Source organism: Cetorhinus maximus, chromosome 3 (genome assembly GCF_964194155.1).
Source record: "Cetorhinus maximus chromosome 3, sCetMax3.hap1.1, whole genome shotgun sequence".
Lineage (NCBI taxonomy): Eukaryota > Metazoa > Chordata > Chondrichthyes > Lamniformes > Cetorhinidae > Cetorhinus > Cetorhinus maximus.
This window is the reverse complement of record NC_135881.1, coordinates 142,189,797-142,216,445: the sequence shown is the minus strand read 5'-3', so window position 1 is coordinate 142,216,445 and position 26,649 is coordinate 142,189,797. Positions and strand designations below refer to the sequence as shown.

General features: G+C 41.2%; 1 protein-coding gene across 8 annotated transcripts in view; it reads left to right on the top strand.

The window, feature by feature from the left end:
- The window catches only part of LOC144678947 (retinoic acid receptor beta), a 573,064-nt gene that overhangs the window by 304,966 nt on the left and 241,449 nt on the right, over nucleotides 1–26,649 (top strand). For all 8 annotated transcript variants that reach the window (XM_078539063.1, XM_078539061.1, XM_078539065.1 and 5 more), the window contains exon 2: nucleotides 20,367–20,515. In XM_078539063.1, the coding sequence (XP_078395189.1) occupies nucleotides 20,367–20,515 (149 nt within the window). The remainder of the gene's footprint in view (nucleotides 1–20,366; nucleotides 20,516–26,649) is intronic.

Here is a 26,649-nt window from a genome sequence, read left to right as displayed (position 1 = left end):
ATTCAAGCTCATCACACATCACTGGCATCTCACTCACTGCCAGCTCAAGGGACATCACCACTCAGTCTCATATCTTCATTTGGCCTCATCATCTCTGGAGCCTGCTCAGTCCTCACCATCTTGAGGCCATTTGAACAGACCAGCTTCTGCCCCCACAATGCAGCCCCTTCCCTTGCCTGAGGTCACTTCTCCCCCTTCCCCAAGCAAGTGTTAGCCTTGCAGCCATACAAAGCCACCCCCACTTATGGCTGGTCTGGTAAGTAGAGATCTGCAAGTGAGCCCCCCCTAAAAGTGACGTGGTGCTGTGGGTGAAGCCTGGCCCAGATGACTGCGAGTGCTGCCCGAAGCAAGATAGGCAAACAAACCTCGAAGTCCCAAGCGAAATGCAGCCCACCAGGTGCATGTTGCTTATGTACAGTTGTGAAGGCGTGGGTGGACGAGTCAGTGTGGGGGGATGAGTCCAGCGGGCTTGCCTTGTAATGATATGTAGATGTATTACAATGATGCTCCCGACGTCCGATGGCGGGAAACGTGGCCCGCCATCAATGGGCTGAGCGGATGATCGAAAACTGGTTTCATGAAGTTGTGAAACTAATTTTTGGCCTTATTGCCATATTGTCCGCTCACACCACCGAGCACGCCCGATGCCAGCGGGCACAGACGATTCTACCCTAGGGCCAGAATCTTTGGCTCGGCGAGTGGGGGAGGGGCCTGCTTGCCGACGCATAAAATGACGCGTGGTGACGTCGGGTGTGTGTCCTGACATCGCTGCGCGTCATTCAGATTTTCAGTTCGGCGGGTGCATTCCCGAGTCGGCTGCGTGCCCACTGAACTGCCAAAGACCTATTAAGGCCTTTTAAATATCAATTAAAACAATAAACTGAGCTGCCCGTCCAACCTTAAGGCTGGCGGGCAGACGAAGAGCCCAGGCGGCCTTCGCATTTTTCATGGAACCTCATCCACGGGCCGGATGAGGTTTCATGAAGGTACTTAAAGTTTTATTAAAAATTTTAATAACATTCATAGACATGCCCCAGCTCATGTGACACTTTCACATGAGGGGACTTGCCTTAAAATTTTTTTTTTCCTTGTCAAAATTTTCTGAACTTAAGCTAATCTCCCTGAGGCAGCTCTGTGCCTTCGGGAGATTTCTGCGCTCTTTCACACTCATGCACGAAAGAGCGCACTCCCCGACTCAGCCTCCTCCCCCCTGCCCACACAGGGAGCACTCAGTGCTTCCGGGCGCGTGTCACGCTGGGTGGGCCTTAATGCAGGCGACGATTGGCTGCACTCCTACCCATGTCCACTCCTGCCCAACACCCCTGACGGGGAGAAAATTCTCCCCTAGATCTTTGTGGGCAACTTTCTTCAAAGTCACTGGTAAGCACTGTTCCTTCAGTGCTGACTGCAAAAGTTAGCCAATATTGCTAACAAAAAACTATCTGGTTACTAATCTTGTCGCTGTTTGTAGGTTTTCCTATGTGCAAAATGACCAGTATCTTCATGTACAGTGACTATGCTTCAAAAGTATTGGATTGCGTATGGAATTCTTTGGTAAATTCCTGAGAGAGGTGAGGAGAACATAATGCCTTTAACATAATAAAATGTTCCAAGGTGCTTCACAGGAGCAATAAACAACAAAATATGGCATTGAGCAACATAAGGAGCTATTAGGGCAGATACCAAAAGCTTGATCAAAAAGGTAGATTTTAAAGAGTGTTAAAGGAAGTGAGAGAGGTAGACAAAAGGAATGGTTTAAGGAGGAAGTTCCCCGAGGCAAATGAAAGCATCAACACTAATGGTGGTGCAATGAAAATTGGTGATGCTTAAGAGACCAGAGTTAGAGGAGTGCAGGTATTTTGGAGATTGGTGGGGCTAGAGGAGATTACAGAGATATGAAGATGCAAAGCAATGGAGGGATTTGAAAACTAAGTTGAGAATTTAAAATCAAGACGTAGCTTAATCAAGCACCAGTTTAGGTGGTCAAAACAGGGGTGATGGATGAATGAGATTTGGTGCATGTTAGGAATTGGGCAGCAGAATTTTGGATGACCTCACGTTTATGGAGGGTGAAACGTGGAAGACTGACCAGGACTACATTGGAATAATCAAGTCTAGAAGGCTGTATACGAGATCAAAAACAAAAATACCTGGAAAAACTCAGCAGGTCTTTCATTTGGACTCGAAACGTTAACTGTATTCCTCTCCATAGATGCTGTCAGACCTGCTGAGTTTTTCCATGTATTTTTGTTTTTGTTCTAGATTTTCAGCATCTGAAGTATTTTGCTTTTATTTTGCCTTTATTTTGCTTTTATCTTATGTATATGAGGTCAATTTGATTGTTCGCAATTTGAAATTGATCTTCAGAATGTCTCTGTCATGTTTACTGTCCAAAGGGCATCGTTGCCCCTGTAAAATTATTGATGAAATCTTTTCACTTCAGGCAGTCAAGTTATGGCATGATGGCATCATTGTGTTATGATGAAGTTGATATTATGCACATGTCTTTTGCCCAGTGACATTGTATTATGTAGCGCTTCAAGGTGTTTTTGTTTCCCAGAGTGACAACAGCCTTCCTTTTAAGAATTTTGGCTGCAAAATATGAATGCCTAGCATCTGTATGTTTTGTGCTACAGGTGCTATTTTGGATTCTTACTGTGTGGGCCGTGTGGGTTGACATTTTAAGTAGGTCATTAGGTGGGTGCTGGGCACATGTAGGGTAGGAAGATTATGCCATCAGTCAGTGTGCAGTACTTATTTGACATTTTCGACCTGAATGTTCCAGCTGCTGCCCTCTCTTAAACTCACACAAATGGGTATGCAATGAGTAGCAGGAAGGAACCCCACTCCAATCCTGTTTAAAGGAATTGTCAACTACTTTCAGTTTAGGCATTGATTGATTTCTATTAGCTGTCGCCGAATTAATAGTAGAAGTGTTTGGAAATTTGTACTGCTACTTAAAGTTGGCAGAGTCTACAGGGAGGTATGTAAGATGTGGTGAAAGCCTTGGTTCTCACTTGAAGGGCTTTGTTCAGACCTCTTGCTCCTAGTCATGTGTGCTGTAGTTACCATCCATCCTGGCCTGCAGTGTGGCAGAGGGAATGAGAAGAGGCAACACAGAGGAAGAAGCCATTGGCTCTTAGCAAGGAACCATATCAACCTGGCATCTTCAGGGAGCAATTTTCCTACCTCAATCAAAACCTGGAACAGAGGGCTGAATTTTACGCTGGTGGCGGATCATGCCTCCGCTTGGGCGGATCACCCTACTGCCATTTAATGGCTGTTGGGCCTTTAGTTGCCTCAAGGTGGGCCTTCTGCCCCCATCACCTTCAATAGTTGTCAGCTAATCAGAGGAGTGGTCGCCATTGCTTGGATTGCAAGCAGTCCTGAAGAAGAGAAACCAATGAAGCCTGTGGCCATCTTGTCCCGGTAGGGGGCGGGGGGGCTGTAAAATTCCAGTCAGTGTGTGCAGTGTCTAGATTTCAGCAAGGAGATGCTCACTGAAATCGACCATGTGTTGCAGGCAGATCCACAGCATTAGAATAGGGCAAGGACGGCATTGTCAGTGGCTCGAAAGTTGACCGTGGCCATGAACCTCCTTGCCTCGGGCTCCTTCCAGACTGGAGCAGGGGACATCCCCAACACCTTGTAATTCGTTCTCCACTGTTATATAGGGAAGGTGACTGACACTCTGTATGCAAAGAGAGCTGAATACATTGCATTCACTCTTTACAGAGTCAAGCAGGCAAAGCGAGCATGTGACTTTGCAAGGATAGACTGCAGCAAGCCAGCACCTACTGCATGCATACTCCCTGCCCTGGCTGCAGGACACTCATTTGATGTCTCACCATCTGCAGACTCCACCGCGAATCTATGCATATTACACACAATGTCAGCATCAAAGCTAGTGGCTGCAAGTATTAAAGCATGTGATGGTGTTCCTTCATCACCAGTCTCTTCTTCCTCTAGCACGCCTTACTTCAGTACCTGTATCTGACTAAGTTACAATTATTTAATATCTGAAAAGAGGCACAAGGGGAGAAGGGGAAAGTAAGAGATGCATGCTTATACCATCTTGGGCAAGAGAGGAGGAAATGTGTCATTGAGTGTGGTGTAATGTGTTTAGGTGATGTGTCTGTTATAATTGAATGGCGAGCGGTGATACTTTGTGTGTGTGTGTGGGGCTTGCAGCAGTGCTAAGTGTGTGAGGGTGAGGTGAAGCAATGAATGTTAGGTACGAGTTCTAATTGATAGGGATTTTTGATAAGTGAATGAAATGGGGGAAGTGAATTCAACAGTGTGCGAGGTCAATGGTTCAGTTATAAGCATATGGTATGTTAGGATGAATTCACTGACCTTGACCACTCATGTGAAGGCGTTAAATTTCTTCCTGAACTGCACCAGGTTCTTGGGGCTACAGTGATGGCTATCTGCTCTCACTACCTTTGTAAAGTTTGGAGGGATTCCTGCTCCCGCCCCACCCACCCACAGATAGATGATCTCTCTCCTCCTGTACACTTACTGCACCAAGGCTTCCAGTGCTGCTCCAGGGAATCTTGGAGCATGTTCTCTATCTTCTGGCACCATATTCACTCATCTGCTGGTCAGACGCTTTTTCACAGCCACTTCCATCATCTGTTGCAACTAGGATGCACCTTACCTGTAAGTAGTGTAGGCCAGCTTTAAGCGGTGCAAGCCTCAACCTAACTTTGGTGTTTACATTTAAATTAGTGGGCAGCACAAAGTTTTCATGCTGCCTGAATCTGAAGGAATCTAATCTATTAAATTTTGCCCCTTTTGATTTATACTGAGATGTGTAATTCGGAGTCATGGGGACAGTCTTTCACTGCTGAGGCGGGCAGCTCGAGTCGGGAAATTTCCCAACTCAGTAGACCTGCCTCGGTAGAAAGTGGCCCTTCAGACCCAGTTCTCGCTCTGGGGTGACGGGGATGGGATGAAGTTAGACCTGCCGCCCCTGGATGCAGATCGGAGGTGACCACAGGGGCTGCTGAGTGCTGAGACAGGCTCGTTAAAAGGACCGCCTTGGTTCTCTGGAACCCTGTCCCAGTTGTTTTGTTACATTTTAGGCCCACTAGGCACCATCCCTCACATCACCTCACAACCCCACCCACTCTCATGATCCCATGCCAAATTATTGTCAACCTATGCTCTCCACTCACTCCCATGGCCCCTTATAGCCCCCATGCCAACTTAATGCAAAATCATGCCAACCCACCCGCCCACCACCCTTGGTCCTTACACCCTCCAAGCCAACTCACCTGGTATCCACACTAGGTAGACCTCAGGTGGCATGTTAAGATGAAATAAAAGGTCTAAATATCTACAACAGCCTTCACTATATTAAAAAAATAGTCATGCTCATGAAAGCTCATTCAAAACTTTAAAATCTCCTCAAGTGCTTAATCCCTTAAAAAATATAATTCTAATCATAACCTCACATCAATGACAGTGAATAACCTCTTTGAGCTGTCAGTCAAATTATGAACTTAGGACCCCCTGCTGAAATAATTATAGTTTGTGGAAAGCAGCCAAATATCGGCCAGAATCTTCCGTTCGGCTTGCGGGGCCCGCACCTGCACACCGACGCGTAAAATGACACGCAGTGACATCGGGTGTGTGTCTTGACATCACTGCACGTCATTCCGATCTTCAGTCAGTTCAGTGGGCGTGCACCGGAGTCAGCTGCGTACCCGCCCGCACCCGCTCCTGCCCAGCCTGCCCAATGGGGAGAAAATTCTCCTCATAGTGACATAATGATAGCCCTTGGGGAAATGTCAACAAACAGCAATTGTAACTGTTAGAACAGTTTCAGTTCTCACTGGCACAGCCTTTTTTATTTTTGAAAAGCCGTGGGTTTAAATACCTTCACATCATGACAGTTCTACACACCTTATCTGCCCTTCAAGAGCATTTATGTCTACTGTAAAAAAAAAATTGTGACACACACTATGGGTTAAGGCCCTTGCTACAGCAAAAATAGGGTCTGTTTGAACTCAACACTGAGTTCAAATGGCCCTGCTCAGTTTGGGTTTCCCTCGTGTGTGAGCCATTCCCTGCCCCTTTCCCCTACAGGCAAAAATTTGGATCTGTTGAAAATGGGAGTGGGACTTCCACATCTGGATCCCACCCTCCATTATTAAAGATCCACGGGGTCTCTATGACTGCGCAAATATCCAGGCCATAGAGACCAAGAAGATCCCAGGTATATCTCTGGTCTGTATTGAATTTGCTGATTTTAGGATGAACCTTAGTGAGGTATACAACTGACTTTAGCTCAGTGAAAGACCTCATCCCTTAATAGTAAGAAGATAATTGGTTCATGTTGCCTAACTGGATTGCTCTTCCAAAGAGTCAGTGCAGGCTTAATGGCCTGAATGGTCTCCTGTGTTGTACTATTGTATGATTGTGAGTTCCACTGAAGATGTTTGTGTACATAATCAAGAATGACACTTCACTATAGTACTGAGGAAATGTAGCACTGTCAGAGGTGTCTTTTCTCAGATGAGGTGCGAAACTGGGCCTCTATCTGCCTTGTCAGTAAATGATCCCATGGCACCATTCAAAAAGTAAGGTAATTTTTCCCAGTGTTATGGCTCACATTTATCCCAAACCAACCATACTAAAAATATCTTATCTGATAATTTATCTACGCCAGCTGTGTGTGCAACAGTACTACACTTCAAAAGTAGTTTGGTTTTGAAGGGAGGTGGTTGCATTGTGGTATTATCACTGACTAGCATTCTAGAGACTCAGGGTAATGCTCTGGGGACCTGGATTTGAATCCCACCACAGCAGATGGTGAAATTTGAATTCAATAAAAATCTAGAATTAAAAGTCTGATGATGACCATGAAACCATTGTCATAAAGGAAGTTTGCTGTCTTTATCTGGTCTGGCCTACATGTTGACTCTTAAATACCCTCTGAACAAGGGCAATAAACGCTGGCCTAGCTGGCGATGCCCACATCCCATGAATGAATAAAAAAACGCGCTTTGGGATATTTATGTATTTATAACTTGTATTATAAATACAAGTTAATTCTTAATAAGAAAGGAGAAAAACCAGCCAGGTGTCTGATGATGCTTCCTAAAAAGTGAGCGCTGTAGATACTAGGTAAAGGCAGAGTTAAGTTGAATTATGATGTGTCCACAGTCGGCTAATACACCGCCCAAAATGAAGAAGGCCATTTGGGTTGGCTACTAAACTGTGCAACTGCACAGGATAAAAAGTCATTGACGTCATTTTTCAGCTTACTGCCCACCCATAACTGGTGTTGTGGATCAGCCTATTGTAGAAACTGCCAGAATTTTTTTTCCCATTGATTTCAAATCTCCAATGCCAGTTTTATGCCAGAGCAGCAAGTTGAAAAAAGCTACCACTGTGTCTTCAAGAAAGTAGGGTGAGGGGAGAAAGAAAGAGGAGATTATAATTGAAATTTAGTTTCAGCCCAAGTGGCAGAAATTAGGTTGCATCACTTTTGGCAGCCTGTTAAAGAGGATTTTTTGTAAGGGAAGTATAATTGGTTGCTTCATTTTACTGTTAGATAAAGGAGAACATCTGGGTGTGATGGTCCCTGCCAGTGGTGATTGCAAGCAATGTATCTGCTGTTGAAAGCTTGAATTGGCAGCTGTTGTAAATGTACATTACTGTTATTCTCACATTTTTCCCTAGTCTCTTAAGTGCTGTCAGGAAGAAACCTACTAGTTTAAGGAAGAGGCAAATCATAGTCACTGCCAACCTGCCGTCCAACTTTCCATTATAATGAATCAGTGGCTCTGATGACAAAGATAAGGCCAGTGAGCTACTAATCTTATTTTTCCTGACAGTAAAAACGTAACCTGCATAAACCTAGGAATCCATAGTTAATTGATATCCAAACCAAATGTTGAGATACCTATTAAAGTAACGTATTTTGTAATTACTGGTTTGTAATATTGTCTATCATATTGCTCTTAATTATTGATTGTAATTATGGGGGCTTATTAATGTCACAAGCTTTACTACTGCAATCAAACTGCAAACCTGAGGATGCAATTAGAAACCACAATAGCCATGGTTCTCTGTGGTATAGATTGGTGGCCACTATGCAGTTTATTATATTTTTTGAAGCCCATGACTTATTACATCACCACCCACTTTTCCCTTGTTTCCTCCTACTCATGAAATAGAAAATAGTCAGTGCATGAAGTTGATTCCCAAAGTTGTCTGTGTATATTTAAACAAAGGATTAAGTGTTTTTGTTGTTTTGTTGTTACAGATTCACTGGTGTCATTAAAAAATAACATGCTCATATTCTAATACCTAATAAGCAAGTCAAGTGGTCATTTTATGTTAAATCCACTGTTCCCTACCTGGAGAGAATTAATTCCACATTGTTCTCCAGGGAAGTCAGAGTGAAGTTACTCACAGCCAGCACTCTGGGGTTTAATTGTCACCTTTGTTTCTAAATGAACTCACAGGAACATGCAACTTTGTATGCTTCTGGGCGGTTCAGTAACACAAACAACTGAGTGCCCAAATGGAAGGCACATGCAAAAATGCTGCTCAACTGGCTAAATGCTGCAAAGTGGGCTGAACTAGCTGTAGAGTCCACAGATTCTAAGAGAAATGAGCACCAAAGACAATAACAAAGATTTTATCAAGATCTCTAGATTGTTTTAAGAGGCATGAGGGCACAGTGAAGTGCACTCTAGAGACCAGAGAATCAAGCCGCCAATCTATATAGGGTGAAGGAAGTATGAGAGACTAACACACAGGAGACCATTGCAGGATCAGGTACTAGGAGAGTGGAAGGGTATCTGGAGGAAAATGGCAGACTTGAAGGAAAGTGGTAAGGTGAGGAGTGAGAAAATCTATAAATAAATGAAATGCACCACATATGTAGGTGGACACTGATACTAATGGAAGTGCTACAGTTGTATGAGTTTGTTTAATCACAATCTTAATCTGAATTGAACAGAGTTCAGAAACAGGCTGCTTCAAATACAACACAGGGCAAGATAATGAACACATAGCAAAACCAAAAAATAGAACCAAGAGTATTTTTTTATTTATTCACAGGATGTGGGCTTTGCTGGTTGGGTGAGCATTTATTGCCCATCCAGTGAAGCAACTGAAAAAATTGAAGACTGACTACAATTATACACACAAACATCACAATGCATTTGGCCCACCTATCATTCATTCTCAGAAACTATCTGCAGCTAAAATACTTTACATTCATATGATCCTTGCATAAGACCATAAAGCATAAAATGTCCAGTCATTCAAATGATATTAATCTCTCCTTCACAGAAAAGAGAGATTTAAACTGATTTTGGTCCCAGGAGGAGGTTTAGCAACATACACAAAAACATAACAATGTTCCATTAATGCTAACACACTAAATTATTTCACATTCATGTACATTTAGCATGTGTTTATTCAGATTTGCAGAGTGAACTACAGGCAAGAAAATGGAGGATTAAACCCTTCAAGAAAATAGCTGCCTGGATATATACTTGAGGTCATCCAAAACTCTGACTCATGTCTTAACTTGCAGCACTTCACCTATCACTCCCGTTCTCATTGCTCTACATTGGCTCCCAATCAAGCAAGGCCTTGAAATTAAAATTCTTATCCTTGCTTTCAAATCCCTCCATGACCTTGCCTCTCGCCATCTCTGTAATCTCCTCCAGCCCCACAACCCTCTTGTACGTTCCCAATTTTAATTGCTCCACCATTGGTGGCTGAGCCTTCAGTTGCTTAGGCCCCAAGCTCCAGAATAGCCTCCCCACACCTGTCTACCTCGTTTTCCTCTTTTAAGGCACTCCTTAAAATATAAGTTGTTGTTGAGATAATTGACTGTTCCAATGAATTCATTATTTCTTGTTTTGCCACAAATAAGTAAATCTCTCCTTGAGAGGGTAGAAGAGACTTGAATAGTATGATGTGGGATAGATAAGCTTCTGGAGACTATGATTTGACTGATTATTTTGGGGGATCAGAAAGGAATTATTGTAGAAATTAATGAAATAGGAGCTGTCTAAGAGTAAATTGCGCATGCTCTTTGGGAGAGGAAATCTTGAAGGCATCCTTATTGAAACTTTGACAGCCACCCTCCCTAAACGTCAACTCATCTAAAACTCTACATCTTGTACCTTACTACCAACCCCCACCAAACTCCCCCTTCTCTCCCCCCCAACACCCATGAATGGAATTTAGAGATATTGTATGGTCCGGATTTTGCATTCAGTGATGAAATGACAGCACTCACCACTGAACTGAAAGAAAACAGCCCACAAAGATTTAGTGATCTCTGTTGGATGTGTTTCCCTTTTCCCAATATTAATTTGAATCCAGCGCCAAGTCAAGGGAATCTCCAGGTGTCCGATAACAATGATGTTATCAAGCAGGTTAAGCAGCCAATCACTTTGAAGAATTCTCACAGACAGCAAACCAGGAAATGATTATCCTGTAATTTCTATAAAGTTTACAGTGAGGTGAAAGGTTGGGACATACAAATTTAAGCTGAAATATCAAATAAAACATTTTTTCTGTGTTAAAAAATATAGATATATTTTTTCATACTGGAAAGACTTGACGGTACACAAATATAAAATTACTTTTTCAAGGCCAGACAGGTTGCTCACCAGTAAATTTGACTTAGTTTGCTGTTTAATTAACAACTCAGAACTCATTCCCTGATTTTTAACAGCGATATTACAGAGTAAAATGACAAGTTCTTGTTAGTTCACTTATTCCCAATTTATTTCCATCTGTGGGGTCTTCAACAGATCACCCTATGGAGAGGCATAGAATCACTGACAGCAACATCTGCATTTCTGCCATTAACTGTACATATGCAGACTCTGGAAGCTGCTGTCAGTTTCAAAGGAGGAATGGTGGAAAATGCTGACTGGACCATTGTTTTGCAATCTCTCTATGATGTTACTCTGACTCACCTCTGAAAACTTCTCCAGCCTTACTGCAATCTTTGGACTTGAACATGCCATACATATCTCCTGCCTTTGTATACTTAGTGGTAAAGCCATTAGTTACCTTGTCCCATTCTTATGAAATTTCCTGCCCAAACCATTCCACTTCTCTACCTTTGTCCCTACCTATTAATACATTTACAGAGCACATCTCTTCAACCACGCTTTCAATTATATCTCCTAGCCCTCCCACAAAGACTTTTTTGTTTCTTTCTGGTAAGTGCTTGAGATATTTGTCTACATCAAAGACATTATATAAGTAGTTGCTCTTTCTTCCCTAAAGTCTCAATTATTTTCTAATTTTCTAATTTTATGTTTTATTATATTCTTATGCTACAAGGTAAGTTTGACAATTAAATATGAAGATTTAGGAGCCTTTGTGTTCAAAGTTAAGATGAGCAAGTTCTAATTTTTCATTTGTTTTCACTGTCCTCATCTAATAATGTTTGGATCAATGCTGCTCTTGTTTGCAATTGCAGGACAGCTGAGTATGTAGACCTGCCTGTGCTCAGGTTAGTGGCATTGCTTATTTGATTGCCTGTTTTAGCTAGTACATTTTGGTAGTGGCCCCCTCTGACCAGTTTTGTGTGTCTCTGGATACATCCCTATGGGAATATTGATTGCAACATCTAGTCCCCACTAAGATTTAATTGTAGTCCTCGTATTGGAGAGTTGAACATTGTGGCATTGCACCGACGCTACTGGACTGTATTTCAGTTTTCAAGAAACTAAGGAAACATTAGGAGATCAGTAAGAGGAAGTTATCCAACAAATACGACTATGTACTATCAATGCATTTCTGATACATTTAGCTCAGACTTCTCTTCTGAAAAGAAAGTTTGTTCACAAAATACTAAACAGAATAAACACCACATGAGTATTCTGACTTGTTCTTGCTTAGAACACTTTTGAAGTAGTTATTCTGGAGGAGTAAATTTGGAAGTTTCTTGAAAATGGCTATACATTGCTAGCTAGTGAGTCTTACAGTGAAAAATAAACTCAAGGCAGGGCATCAGGACAACTTAAATTCAAATTATAACTGAAAACTTCTGAAGTTTGTTCTTTTTTTTCTCTTTTCTTGGTTGATAAAAAGCAGACCTGTCCTGATTCTGTGGCCTAGAATTAAAAAAGGGTTGCTTTTGTTTCCTAACTTTAGGTGTCTTATAAATAAATGCAGTATTGGATATACACTGAGGTATGTAGCAAATCTGTTCCTAATTACTTGTACTTTAGTTGAACTTTAGCGTTTCCTTTGACATACTGCCTAATGTATGCAAACTGCATGTCTTTTGCTCCAACAGAGAATTCATAAAAAAAAATCCTGTCTGACTCTTTTCTGTGCCAACAAAAATGAGGAATAACAGAGTGTTTTGACCAAATGCAACACTTTGCTATATGCCCTAATTAAACAAAGTTGTTCCATTCCATATGCGGCTTGCAGTTTAGTACTCAAAACTCCCCCTGGGGCTGTACAGGAAATGCCTTTTGCTTTACAACTTCTTTCTTTGCTGGAGATTAGTTTCCTCCTCTTGTTTTTCAGTATTCTCCCCTTTTCGCTCCTTCTCTGCTGATGGTGCTGGCTCTTGTTGGAGTCCGGTTCCATGGATGCCGACATCCCTTCAGCATCTTATCCAGATGTTGGTGTGCTCCACTTTGTCTCAGCACCCAGAGGATAACAAGTACTGGCCTCTGATTGCTGGTCAGTAGCCATTGTTGAAACTGTGCATATGGATATCAACTGCCAACTGCATTGAATTAGGCTGTGATTCCCAGCTCCACCACCCCCCCAGCCAAATAGCCTGTTGGCAGTTTTGGCTCACACTTGAAGTATTGCTTCTTGGGTGAATTAACAGATAACTGGTACTTATGGAACCATATCGCAGAAAATGTTACTCTCTTGAAAAGAATTGAGGAGAGAAATGAAGGATGAGGTAAATGAAACAATATTTACCATAACGTTGTCAACAACAACCTGTTATGTGGTAGGACATTGTCCTGACACAAAATGGCTTCATCCATCATAAGATATCTGACTGTCTGACCTTTCAAGGAAATCCTGCACAGCTAGTTGTTTGTATGTTGAGTTGTTGTTTCATTTCATCTGAATGTGAAGTGCATTCAGGTGCGTTTAATTGAACACATTGCTTGTTGATAGTGCACGTTGTCAGAATTATTTGGCACCAAAAGAATGCTGCTTTTAAAAGAGGAATGAATTTAATGTTATTATTTATTTATATAATTGAAATTCAAAAGGAGTTTGCAAACAAGCAGTTGGATGAACTGCCCCGCCCCCTTCTTGCTCAGAAACTTAAAGGCACCTTTTGTGCTGGTTTCAAATTAAGAAACCTGTTTTGTTTGAGGAATTGCATGCAAGCACATAAACATTTTGGCCACATTTTCTGGAACTGTACCAACTGGTTCTATGCAACACTTTTACAGACAAATACTTTTATGGCAGTTAAGACATGGAAACCGGCCATTCAGCCCAAACATCTGTATCAGCATTTACTGTTCATGCCAGCAAGTTTGCACAATCACATTTAACTGCCCATATCCGTTTATCTTCTTTTTCTTCATGCACCTATTCAATATAATCTTGGATGTTGACATAGTTTCTGCCTAAACCCCTAATCTGGGAGAAGAATTCCAGTCACATAACTCTCTCCTGCCCTCTACTCTAAATCTCTTACATTTAATCCTGTACAGTGCAAATAAGGGACAAGCAACCAGGGAAATTGTCCTGCACCATAGCAAGGGGCCTCACTAGGCTAAGTAATTTTAGTAGTACAGTAGAAGTCATCCAAAGTATAGATAGGAGGAAGAACGGGAAGACTTCATCTCTTAAACCCTGTCCAAAGACCCCACATGTACTGATCTCGTATCTTTGACCGTTGACTCTTGATCTTGCAAACTGCTGGAAATGGCCTGCTTCTGACCACCCTATTTCATCCTTTCATAATTTTAGAAATTTCTATTATATTACCACATAATCTGCTTTGTTTTAACAAAAAAACAAGTATTTGTATTTATTTATACTAGACAGCCTCCTAGTGAATCTGCTGTTATAATTCCTATATTCTATATCCTTTAAATGTCTCTATTCTTTCTATAGTGTGGAGCCCAATATTGTAAAGAATACCCTCAGTGGCACAGTGATGGCAGTCACCGCGGATTACAAAAAAAGCTATCTACAAAGATCTAGCAATTTTTATGGCATTTATTTCCCCTTTCCAGATGTCAGTTTGAATCTGGTGCCAAGGGGATATCCAGGGGTCCAGTAGTAGTAATGTCATCAAACAGCATAAGCAACCAATTACACTGAAGAATTCACATTACCAACAAACCAGGGAATGAAATGCATTGATTATTCTTCAGTTTTTATAAAGTCTACAGAGCAAACTAAAGATTGGAAGTATACATTTGAAACTGAAATAGCAAACCTTTTTTTAAAAAAAAAACTTTGGGCAGAATTCTCCAGTTGGTGATCGGGGGCAGGGCCTGCTCGCCAACACGTAAAATCACGCATGGTGATGTCGGGTGAGCGTCCCAACGTCACTGCACGTCATTTAGATTTTCAGTTCGGAGTTGGCTGCGCGCCCGCCGAACTGTCAAAGGCCTGTTAAGGCCACTTAAATAGTAATTAATTCAATTAGCTGAGCTGCCCACCCAACCTTAAGGTTGGCGGGCAGGCGAAGAGCCCAGGCGGCCTTCACATTTTTCATGAAACCACGGGTGGGATAAGGTTTCATGAAGTGTTTTAAAAGCCAATAAAAATTTTAAAAATAATTCTTTCACATGTCCCGGCTCATGTGACAGTGCCACATGAGGGGACATGTTTTAAAAGTTTTTATTTCCCTTTAAATTTACACATGTCAAACCGATCTCCTTGAGGTGCCTCCATGCCTCAAGGTGATCTCTGTGTTCTTTCGCGATCGGGGGCGCTGATCGGGTTCGCCCCTGCCCCAGCCTGCCCCTGCACAACCCCAACGATGAGGGGAAAATTCAGCCCTTTGTTTCATTAAACTATGGAATTTTAAAAATAATTTTGGAAAAAATTGTAATTACACAAATATAAAATTAGTTTTCCAGGGCCACAGAGGTTGCTCATGAGTAGTTATGATTTAGTAAAATTTTAAAAATCCAGTTAGACCTTGTCAACAAGGTGTTTATTTAACAGCGATGTTACAATGTAAAAGGGGAAGCTCTCTTCAGTTCATTCACTTCATGGATGATTTCCATCTGCAGGGACAGTAACAGTGCATCCTGTCAAGGTGTGAGGAAATTACTGTCAGCAAGTCTAAATTTCCACAATTAACTATGCATGTGCGGATGTCAGAAATTACTGCCAGTTTCATTGTTTTAATGATGGTGAATACTGACTGTTTCAGTTTCATTACAATCACAAATTCCAGGCCATTAAGATTTATATAGGCCTGTCATTAACTCATGGTTTTTATATTCTGTATTTCTTGTAACACTGTCTACAATACATTATATTTTTTACAGTTTTATTAATCTGAGTTGTCCCCTTTAATGTCCCGTGACTTCAAAGTTCAAAATTATCCCATTGTGTCCATTTTTATTACCTTTTCTTTCAGTAATGATTTATTTTAAAAAGTGAATCCTTTTAGGAGTGAACCACAATCTCTTAACAATTTGAATGCTTAAGTTTAGTTTGAGAGTTGCTGACAATTTACTTTTGCATTGAAACTGTTGAAAGTATAAAGTGGGCTGTAAATTTTGTTTTAATACATCCAAGATGTGTTTGGGAGGAACTCTATTGTATCATTGTTTTGCTTCTTGTAAGGAACATATATAAGTCACTTTTCTAAAATATGTGTTTGTATGTTCGAAATTGTATGGGGTAGAAATTTGTCACAGAAAATGGTGCAAAATGGGCAATATTCGCTCAGCTGCCAGTTATACTCAGTGCCTGATATTCAGTTCCATTGCAGTCAATGGAATTAAATGTCAGGCACTATGTATAAGGTGTACCTGATCCGATACTGCCTGTTTTGTGCCAATCCCAAGATGAATTTCTACCCCATTGTTCCTGCACTTCATTCTTTTGGAATTTTAACGAACTACTAACCAATTGAAATAATTTCCAACTCTTGAGAAAGGTAAAGCTTTTTGCTATGTTGAAAAAAAAGACTTTACATGTTTCTGAACATTTCAAACGGATAAAGTACAATTGTTACAAGAAGAAAGACTGGTCCTTTATTCCTAATAGCGTAATATTCATGATAGAATCATACAGCACAAAAGGAGACCATTCAGTCCATTGTAGCTGTGCTGGCTCTTCGGGGAAGAGGTTCAATTTATCCCACTCTGCTGCCCTTTAGCCATAGCCCAGCAGTTGTTTCCTTTACAAGTATATATCCAGCTCCCTTTTGAAATTTACTAATGAATCTGCTTCAACCATCCTTTCAAATGGTGCAATCTTGCAGTAATAATCATAGTGTATTAGTTTCTAGCATCAGCAGTATAGATGACTTGTTTGAAGATTTAAGCCTTTTTACTGAATATTGTAATACAATATTATATTGCAATATTACTCTTAATACGCTATTGCGACAAAGTAATAATATATTGCATTTCTATAAATTGTGCTGTGATCTGCATTGTACAGGAACGTCAAGACAATAGTTGCATTAGGTTTAATAGTTTTATGGAGATGAAATAGTCATTGAAATGAAGGACATCAGTACCAAAGTGGCACACTTTTCAGCTGGGACCTTTGTTAGCAACAAAGGATACCCTAGTCAGGAGAAACATGACCGGATCTAGAGTGAAGCTGTAACTACTATGCCACCATAATATGCCTTCTGCATGTATTCTACTACAGTTTTTGTGCCAAATTGATACCCAAAGTTGGTGTGAAAATTGTCATCAAGAGCAGTTAAAGTGGAGTGCCCAGAAAGGTGGCTTATTGTCAGACTGGTGCTCTCTTGGCTCCAATGCAACAGCTAAAGACAAGAAACACACTAAATATAGTGTCTCTTGTGACCGCATTACTGCATTAAATCTATCCTGTGTATACTTTCCAATACAAATTCAAACGCAAAGCTAGGCATAGATACTAAATCAGCTTAATGTACCGCTGCACATATGCAAAATATTAAGAAGGAAACCTCCAAACCACTATGTGAAACTACTTTAACCTGGTGGCGCATTTGAAGCAGTTTTGTTTGTCATTTTTCTCTCATGCTGGCCAAGTGTCTGCCAATAAGGAATGTAGCAACAAAGGAACAGGAATAGACAATCCTCTTCCATCCATTAATTAGATCAGAGGTGGTCACATTAATCTTGATCTCTGAAAAGCACACACCCCTATATTAGTACAAATTTTATAGTTCTCATAGTTCTCTGAGAATAAAAAAAATGCTAGCTTGCTGATAGTTTTGGGCTATGGATCCACACCCATCAAAATCTTGAGTGGAAGGTTATTTCACATGAGATTCTTCAGTCATCAGAGAGAAGGTTTTCAACACATTCAACACAATCTGGGTTGGATTTCAGCTGATGTTTCAGTGGTAACAGCACTACTGAGCCACTCTGTATGTGTGTCTGAGGGTTCGGAGAGAGAGGAGACAATGTCTATGAATATACTGTATTCAGATTAAATGCTCCTTTGAATCTATTTTGGATCTGTGCTAATGTTTGTTTTGACCTCTTACAGTATTAATGCAGTTATTCCATGTGATTATTAGAATTCAGTAGTTCTACTGTTTCCCATGTTTATTTTTTATACATCATGGAAATGTCTTAATGTGCCTATTGTTATCCTGTTATTTATTTTCATATAGTCAGTACGTCTTTCAGCAATATATTACATAATAATGTCTAATTCTTTATAGCTGGTGTTTCTTTGTTTTTCCAAGTTTTTAATTCCACTCTTTGCATCTCCCACCTTTTGGGATCAAACTGAATGCAGATTGAATGATCGCATTGCCTAATCACTCAGTTTTGTCTGTAAGTACATTCTGACCTTCCTGTGGCTCAACCATTTCAACTCCCCCTCTCATTTTTACTATTGATTTTTCCATCTTTACACTCCTATATTGCTGCAATCAAGTTCAACGAAAACTTCAGGAGAATTCATCCCCTTCCCATCATTTGTAACTGCCGTCCTAGTTGGATAAATCTAGATTGAGTACTGAACGACTGACTATTGAATTTAGCAATGAGATTAGGTATTACACCACATTTCATGGTTTCTGTCTTTTCTTTGATGTACAATCCAATAGACTTTGAAATGTGGCCTAAATTACCAGTGGGCTTCTATAAGTTCCCTGTGTTTGGTGCCAGCAAAACTACATTACCACCAAATTCCAAATCTATCAAATCCATTGTGTACCCAGGATTTTCCTTGTAATCTGTTTCTCAGCACCCATTCCTTTGTAATTATATTTTCTAGATGACAGTAATTTTTTAGATGAAAGTAGAAGCGTCTATACTCAGGAAATACCGTTTAAAGGGGCCATCTGTATTTTTGTATAAACTACAGGTGATTTCTAAAATATGTTGTAAGTTGCTGCATATGAAAAAAATTTGTGCAATCATTGAACAAGACTACCAGAAGTAAAATGCATAAGAACTATTCCACTTGGTTCATGACTTATTTGAAGTGTCATTCACATTATTCTTCCTTTTTTATCTTATTGTCTTTAGTTCAAGTTAAAATAAATTGTGTAGTTGTAATGGATACCTTTCTTTCTATTCTGTATTTGTTTTTACAGTATTAGCAATCTTTAATACATTTGTGAATAGTCAGTATTAATTTACTTTGAAATAATTTTTTCAATTGAATTTTTTATAGTGAAAGGTCAAAGTATTGGGCCTTAGAGCATTATTCTACTTTGGCACCCAATGTAGAAAATCAAGCACTCCCAGATCTGGCACACCAGAGCTGATTAAAACTTCCTACCCTTTGCCCCAACAATGTGTATTAAAGCCAACTTCTACTGCATCAATCTGAAGTTCTGAATTTCCACACCACCCATTGTTCTGATTGATACTGCCAATTCATGTTAATTGTTAACAGTTGTATGCTGTGGACATCAGCTTACTGGAAAATATGTTGACTTGTTCACAGAGAAATCCGAGTAAACTTATATTATCAACCCCATAGATTCATTGAATTTAATGTATGTCAGGCGGGCTGGTCAGGACAGGCGCGGGCGGGAGAGGAGCCGATTGCCGCTCATGATTGGTTGCACACTGCCATTTTACGTGGGCAGGCCAATTAAGGCCCGCCCAGCGTGACGCATGGCCGGTAGCGCTACCTGTGTGTGTGGGGGGAGGAGGGAGAGTCGGGGCCTGCACTCTTTCAAGGAGCTGCCTCAGGGAGATTAAGTTCATATTGAAATTCTTAAATAAAGAAAGATAAAAATTATTTAGCCATGTCCCCTCATGTGACACTGTCACATGAGCTGGGACATGTTTATGAATTGTGCAAAAAATATTTATTTATTTAATAAAACCTTCAGGGAACCTCATTCCGCCCGTGGATGAGGTTTCCTGAAAAATGTGAAGGCTGCTTGGACTCTTCACCTGCCGCCAACCTTAAGGTTGGATGGGCAGCGTTGATAAGTACTTTAATTCAGTTTTTAATGGCCTTAACAGGCCTTTGACAGTTCGGCAGCTGCCTCTGGCGCGCGCTCGCCAAGTGAAGGATCTAAATGATGTGCGGTGATGTCAGGACGCACGCCTGATGTCACCATGCGTCATTTTACGCGTCGGCGTCAAAATTCTGGCCTAAAGTCCAAAAGGAAATTAGTTGACCCATTGCATCTGTGCAAATACCAGCTCGTCGAATGAAGAAAAATGGATTACATAGCATTTATTGCTATGGTAATAGTAGGCTCAATTGCCATTATTACGCTTATCTAAGAGTATTCTATTTTTTCACCAAATATTTTTATTGTTTTATGAAAAAAATACTTTCCCGAGAAAGGCGTGGGTAACAACGAATCCCTTTTACACGTAATTTCATGCTAAATTTTCATTGTGCATTGTGTTCACCTCTTTACTGGACCACCAAATATTGGTGAAAAAATTGTACATATACATGTGGATGACATATTGAAGTTGCAGTTGATTGGCTGTGGTCTGAGGGGTAGTGGTATCTTGGATTAGGTCGCCATCCACTGTATTGTTTGGGATGACGTATTTTGCCTATTTACTCCTATTATGATGGTCACCCTATTCTTTCTACTCTTACTGTGAGGTTATTGGCACATTGGTGGGGTAGGGATTTTGCGAAAGATAGTTTTTATGTCTGATTCACTGCACTATTTTCTCTATCTAGCAATGTAAATCTTGCTTTTTAAAAATATGCACACATATATTTTGTTTTTTTTTCAGCAATTGAAACACAGAGTACCAGTTCTGAAGAGATTGTACCGAGTCCACCATCCCCAATTCCACCCCCACGGGTATACAAACCTTGCTTTGTCTGTCAGGACAAGTCATCAGGCTATCACTATGGAGTCAGTGCCTGTGAAGGATGCAAGGTAGGGGTGCCTAATTTTGTAAAGAGAATTCATCTTCTAGATTGGAGTTTTTCATTTAATTATCACTATTTGTTTTTTTCTGGTCTATGGAACTGAAGCTATCAGTGTGTCGACATGTAAGCTTTCCAAGTACAAAAAAAAAGATTGCTGCTTGAGATTGAGGCTAGCAATACTGCAGGAACCCAGCACTTGAGCACTAGCACCTGTATAGAGATATTTGTTTCTTAAATTTGGCCTGATCCAGAGCTGACTGGTACCAGTAACTTGGGAAGCTACCAGAGAAGTGGGAAAAAAGAAGCCGCTGTGATGGACATTGCTACCCCACCTACCTGTTATAACAGTCTCAACATAGCCCCAGCACATCTGTTTCTGTTCCTGAGGATGGCCTCAGGAATGCACCAGGATTCCCTCTTGCTCTTCACCTACATGCTACGCTCAGCGATATCATCCGTTGAAATGGGGTAACTTGCCATCACCACCCATAACTGCCACTGTGGTCTCCAACTGCTTGCCTGATGGACATCTTGGATAAGCCAGTACTTTTCAAACTAACATCAAACCAAAGTCATCCAAATGAGCTCCTGCCAAAAGCCCTGAACCCTAGCCGCCAATTACATTCCCTCCCTCCTGCCTGCTCAAGCTGAACCCAGCAATGTGGAACCTTTTGACATGGAATTGAACTCTAAGTCATATATCTTATTCATCACCAAGACTACCTCTGCAACACTGCCTGCCTTTTTCCCTACCTTGCCCTTACTGCCACTCAAACCCTCATTTAAGCCTTTGTTACCTTTAGACTTAAAGCTCTACTTACTATCCTTTCAAACTGCATATTACATAAACTTCAACTCATCCAAATCCTTACTTCCCATATTATGTCCTCATTCGGCTTCATTTCTCTGTCACATCTGTTGTTGCCAATTACTAATGGCCACCATTTAGTCCATCACACAATGCACTAATTTTTTTTAAATGCTTAAATGGATAGTGGGAGGTGTGTAGTGGATATGCTTTGCTCCTCTGTGATCTAGTAGTTACAGTCCATCAGTGTCAAGTAATGGGCATTGTGCAGTTAGATTGAATAAACTTCTACCTTTTGGGCTATTTTGGGATGTTTATAGTTTAAAAAAATGATCAAATGTAGTAGTACTGAGGCAGACCACTTCTGCTCAAATACCCCTTCAGATTTGCATGGACAGGCTAGGTAGCCATTTTGAAACATTTGATAATCATTTCATTCAGTGGTGATAGCCATTTCCAAAGTGGCAGTGACTATTAATTTCATACTAACCTGTAAGGGTATTTAAAAGTTTCACATGAGTCAGGGATACACTATTCCTATCTCCTGAAAAATGTGAAAGCATGAAATATTGCACTTGGGTACAGAATCTAAATGGTAAGTCAGATTCTACGTTTAAATATTATTATATTCAGGTTTCATTTATAGATAATAAAAATAACAAAGTTACTTAGAATCTTAAAGAAAACTATCCAACTTTCCTGCTGGCGGGGATTGGATTTCCTTTTATTAAGTCATAAAGCTTACAAAGAGGAGTACAAATGATAGATGTCTTTTGGCCCATCTAGCTTATTCTTCCTTAAAAAAACATACAACACCCATCATAATGACATATGATTGGGTCTTGAATGACTCCAGAGCTTTTCCTCTACTCCCCTAGGCGTAATTACCATTCCAGGTGTGGATTACTTTTCCCGTGAAGAAGTGCTTCCTGACAACTTTCTTTTTATCAGTTTTTACCATTGTCCAATTGTACACAATTATGTTTCACTTGGAACTAATCCTCATCATTAACATTTTCACCTCCATTTATGAGCTTATATACCTCAATGAGGTCCTCTTTCAGTCGTCTATTTTGGAAGGTTGAAAAGTAAATTTTTTTCTAATTGTTGCTCATAACTCAGCCCTTCAAAACTAGGGACCATCCTTGTGGTCCTTCTTTGCACCACTTCCATGGCTCAGATGTTTCCTTGTGTCATGGTGACTATAGTACTAAATAAATATTCAAGGTGCAGCATAAGCAGAGTACTATCTAACTTCAACATGACAACTTGAGGCTTACAGGACAAGATTTTTCCAGCAAAGGTGAAGTCCTGATGCCGGGACATAAAGCCGGTGGCCGTCGAATTAACAAATGGCAGTGAGGGAGATGGCCAATTTACGAAGGCAGGCAGACATTCCATGTTGCCTCTCCAATCGGAGGGCTGGTAGCTCTTCAGCCTTGGCAGCACCACTGCTGAGAGAGGTGCCTGCTGCTGAGGCAGCAAGAACATGAGGGCACCTCCATTTTGAGGTACCTTTGCAAGGGTGGCAGAGATTTGTTTGTTTGTCTGGAACCTGCTTTCTTGCTGGAGCTAACCTGACAGGTCCTGGCGATTGGAGGGGAAACCCCTCCAGCAGCAGCTGTGGGGCTGTGAGGGCAGCCTTAGCTGCTGGTGGTCTCCTGCTTAGGCCATGGAGCATCAGGCTCTGATGGTCCACCATCACGGGAAACAGCTGGGAGACTGCCTCAATGCAGCGGGCAACCATGCGGTCCTCTCCACCACTGGCTAAATGCCAATGGCTGGGAAATTGGCATTAATTGGGCCTTTAATCTTTCAAATTGTCTGCTCCCCTCTGGTCATGGGCAGCACAGCCATTGCCATTCCCACCACTAAGAAAGCTTTCCAGTGGCATAATTGCCTCAGGGAGCCATTTTGATGCTGTTCCCTGGCGTTTTATTGGTCCAACAGCCTCCTAGCCCATCATCCCGGGGCCAGTATGTTCCCAGCCACAATCTATTGATCTAGGAACATAGATCAACGTTCTGCATTTTGTTAACTGCAGCTCTGCAAAGGCTAGACGTAGTCAGGTTTATCACACTACTGTATCCACATCTCTTTCAACAACAACAACTTGCATTTATATCATGCCTTTAACACAGTAAAATGTTGCAAGACACTTCACAGGTGTATAATCAAACAAATTTTGACACTGAGCTTCAGGAGATAATAGGGCAGACTTGATCAAAGTGATAGGTTTTAAGGAGTGTCCTAAACGAGGAAAAAAAGGCAGAGGGATTTAGGGAGGGAATTCCAGAGTTTAGGGCTTTGTCAATTGAAGACACAACTACCAATGGTGGAATGCTTAAAAGTAGGGATATGCAAGAGGTCAGAATTGGAGGAGAGCAGATAAGGGTTGTGGGGTTGGAAGAGGTTACAGAAATAGGGAGGGGCGTGGTCATGCAGGGATCTCAAAACATATTAGATGACTTTCATTCTCTACCAAACCATTAAGTATGTTCCCCATTTCTTATTCAAATGTCTGATACCTTGTACCAGGCTGCATTGAAATTCATTTACCATTATTGCAATTACTAGCTACCTCCCTTTCCAGATCCTTGGCTGTTTAATTCAGAATCCATTGCTCTCCCTCTTCCCCAGTTTAAGATCAGCTGCAGAGCCAATTTGATTAGTTTACTTAGTGATTTCTAAATCCAGGTGGTTTATGTAGATCAGGAGGAATGGGAGCCCTCCCATTAATCCCTGTTGAGTCTCTTTTAGTCAATCCTTATTTAGTAAAACCTCTAAGGTTTTACCTAATGACTAGACCAGTGTGCAACCTGAAGCTCAGCTGACATGTTAACAAATTTAATGGGCAGAATTTTGCCCTTGGTGGGCGGGCGGGCGCCACCAGCTCAGCGGCAGGCGGGCAGCCGACTGCCGCTGCCGAAACGGGCCCCACCGCCATTTTGAGTGGGCGGGCCAATTAAAGCCCACTCAGCGGGCTGCCTAACGGGACGCGCTATGCGCTTCCTGTGTTGGGGGGAGGGATTCCCCATCTGTCAGAGTGCGCTCTTTCGCACATGCACGCACATCTCCCTGAGACTAAGTGCTGTCTCAGGGAGATCAGTGAAAGGTTTATTAACTTCAATAATAGAAAAATAAAAAAATTATTAACATGACCCCCTCATGTGACAATGTCATACGAGATGGGACATGTTAATAAATATGACAAAAATTTTTAAAAAGATTTTTTAAACAGACATGAAACCTCAACCCGCCAGTGGATGAGGTTTCATGTTTTTTCAGAAGTCCGCTGGGGCTCCTGGCCTGCCCGCCAGCCTTAAGGTTGGACGGGTAGGTCCTTTAAGTGGCTTAATTATCCTGTCAATGGCCTCAATTGGCCATTGACAGGTCGGCGGGCGGACAACTGATTTCGCTGTCCGCCCGCCTTCCTGAATATTTAAATGGAGCGGGATGGGGCCGGGGTTCCCCCCAATGTCATCCCATGTCATTTTCGCATCGGCGAGCGGGCCCCGCCCCCAACTCGCCGACGGAAAAATTCTGGCCAATAACTTAATAAGGGAGCCTCACCCTTAGTGCCCACTTTTGAAACTTAAACATTAAAAAAATTGCAGTTATCTGTGATATTCTTTTGTTTTTTTCTGCCTGCTTCTGTCAATGCGTATTTTGTTTCAACAATGAGCGGTGATGACCTCACGCTGAAATTGGCGTGGAACACTTCCCAAGCTCAATAGTCTGCAGGACTGCAGCATCAGTAGACATCTAAGACTCCAATTCCACTGGGCAGAACTGTTTTTAAATGGCTCATCTGTCACTGCAAAGAAGGTGAAATTCTTCAAAAAGCAAAGGGTTGGCATGAACAGAAACCAAAATTGCCAAACTGCACTACATTTTGGGTGATGGAAACAACATCAGCCCTTTTGACTCTTGAAATTCTGGTGAGTGACATATATGGTTTCTTGAGAAAAATGTAAACAATGTTTTTATTGCCCATAATTGACTATCATGGCTCTTTGATGTGAATTTTTAAATTGTTGGTTTAGTTTTCTTTGGGCACATCTCATTGTAAAAACATCTATAATTCATAAACTGTCCAAAGTCACCTAAGAAAAATCATACCTTCATAGATGGTACCCCCAAATCTATATCCTTGAAATCACTTCAACACTTTCATCAAGGCCTTGGACAGAACAATGAGACAGTTGGAATAGAGAAGCATTTTACAAGCCCAAGGGATCTGGAATTCAACCTGTACACTGTTGCAGATGGATGGGAGGACTCAACACCCTTCCACCACTGAAGCTCAATCAAAAGCCGGAGGGCCTTCTACTACTACAAGTAGGAACACACCAGCCATAGTGGATTGGGCCTGGCCCTTCATCATCCTCACCACACAGTCATACACAGAAAGAATGAATTAACTTAAAACTTCAGACCACCTAGTGAATGTCTGTGTGATTGTGCAATCTGTTTTAACACAGATAGATGTTAACATTTCATCACAGTACATAATTTGGCTGATGCACTTGTTGAATGAGATGGGCCCTGCAGTGAATCTCTACCAACTGGTTAGAATCCAGTCAGTCTGTTCCTTGCAGCTCTGGAATGTAAGCATTTGGAGCTTTCTGGTGTTCTGCAAAGACTGTATTTAATTCTTGAAAAACTCCTCTTTTTCTTTGTAGTTTCCTACTTTTTAGTGGACTACTGCCTCATTCCAGAGTTCCTGGAAATGAAAGTTTGATATTTTTATTTAATTTCAATAAGGAGCACACTGATGCTTACTGGCCTGCATTAAAGAAAAATCCACAAATGTAGAACTGACATTTAAAAACCACAGCAACTGGTGCACCTCTGGCTCTGCAGTGTAACCATCTGGACCTCTCAATTCCTCTGAAGGCCAGTCAGTAACTACAAGAGAAAGATAGAATGTAACCATCAGAGATCTGAAAATTTCTGTTATCCAATTAATTTTACCTGCAGTTTGCCTGCTGCAATTTTATATAGACACAATGTAAGCCTGCAGCATGTTGCCATTTCACCTTTTTTGCAGTTAGGATTTTATATCACATGCGCTGCTCATTTTCCTGGGTCCTGCCTTCTATTACTGTATACAAAGCATTGTCAATGTTTGGGATTTTGAGAAAAATCCATAACATTTGCGCTGCACACAACATTCTAAACACTTGTCATATCTTAATGATTTATTGTTTTTGCATTACTTTAATCTCCATGATTCATGGTAATAGTGAGAGAGAGAAACTCTCATTCCCCCACCAACCGATTGAATTGGGCACATTAAAATAGTGCTGAATCAATAAATCATAAGGGAT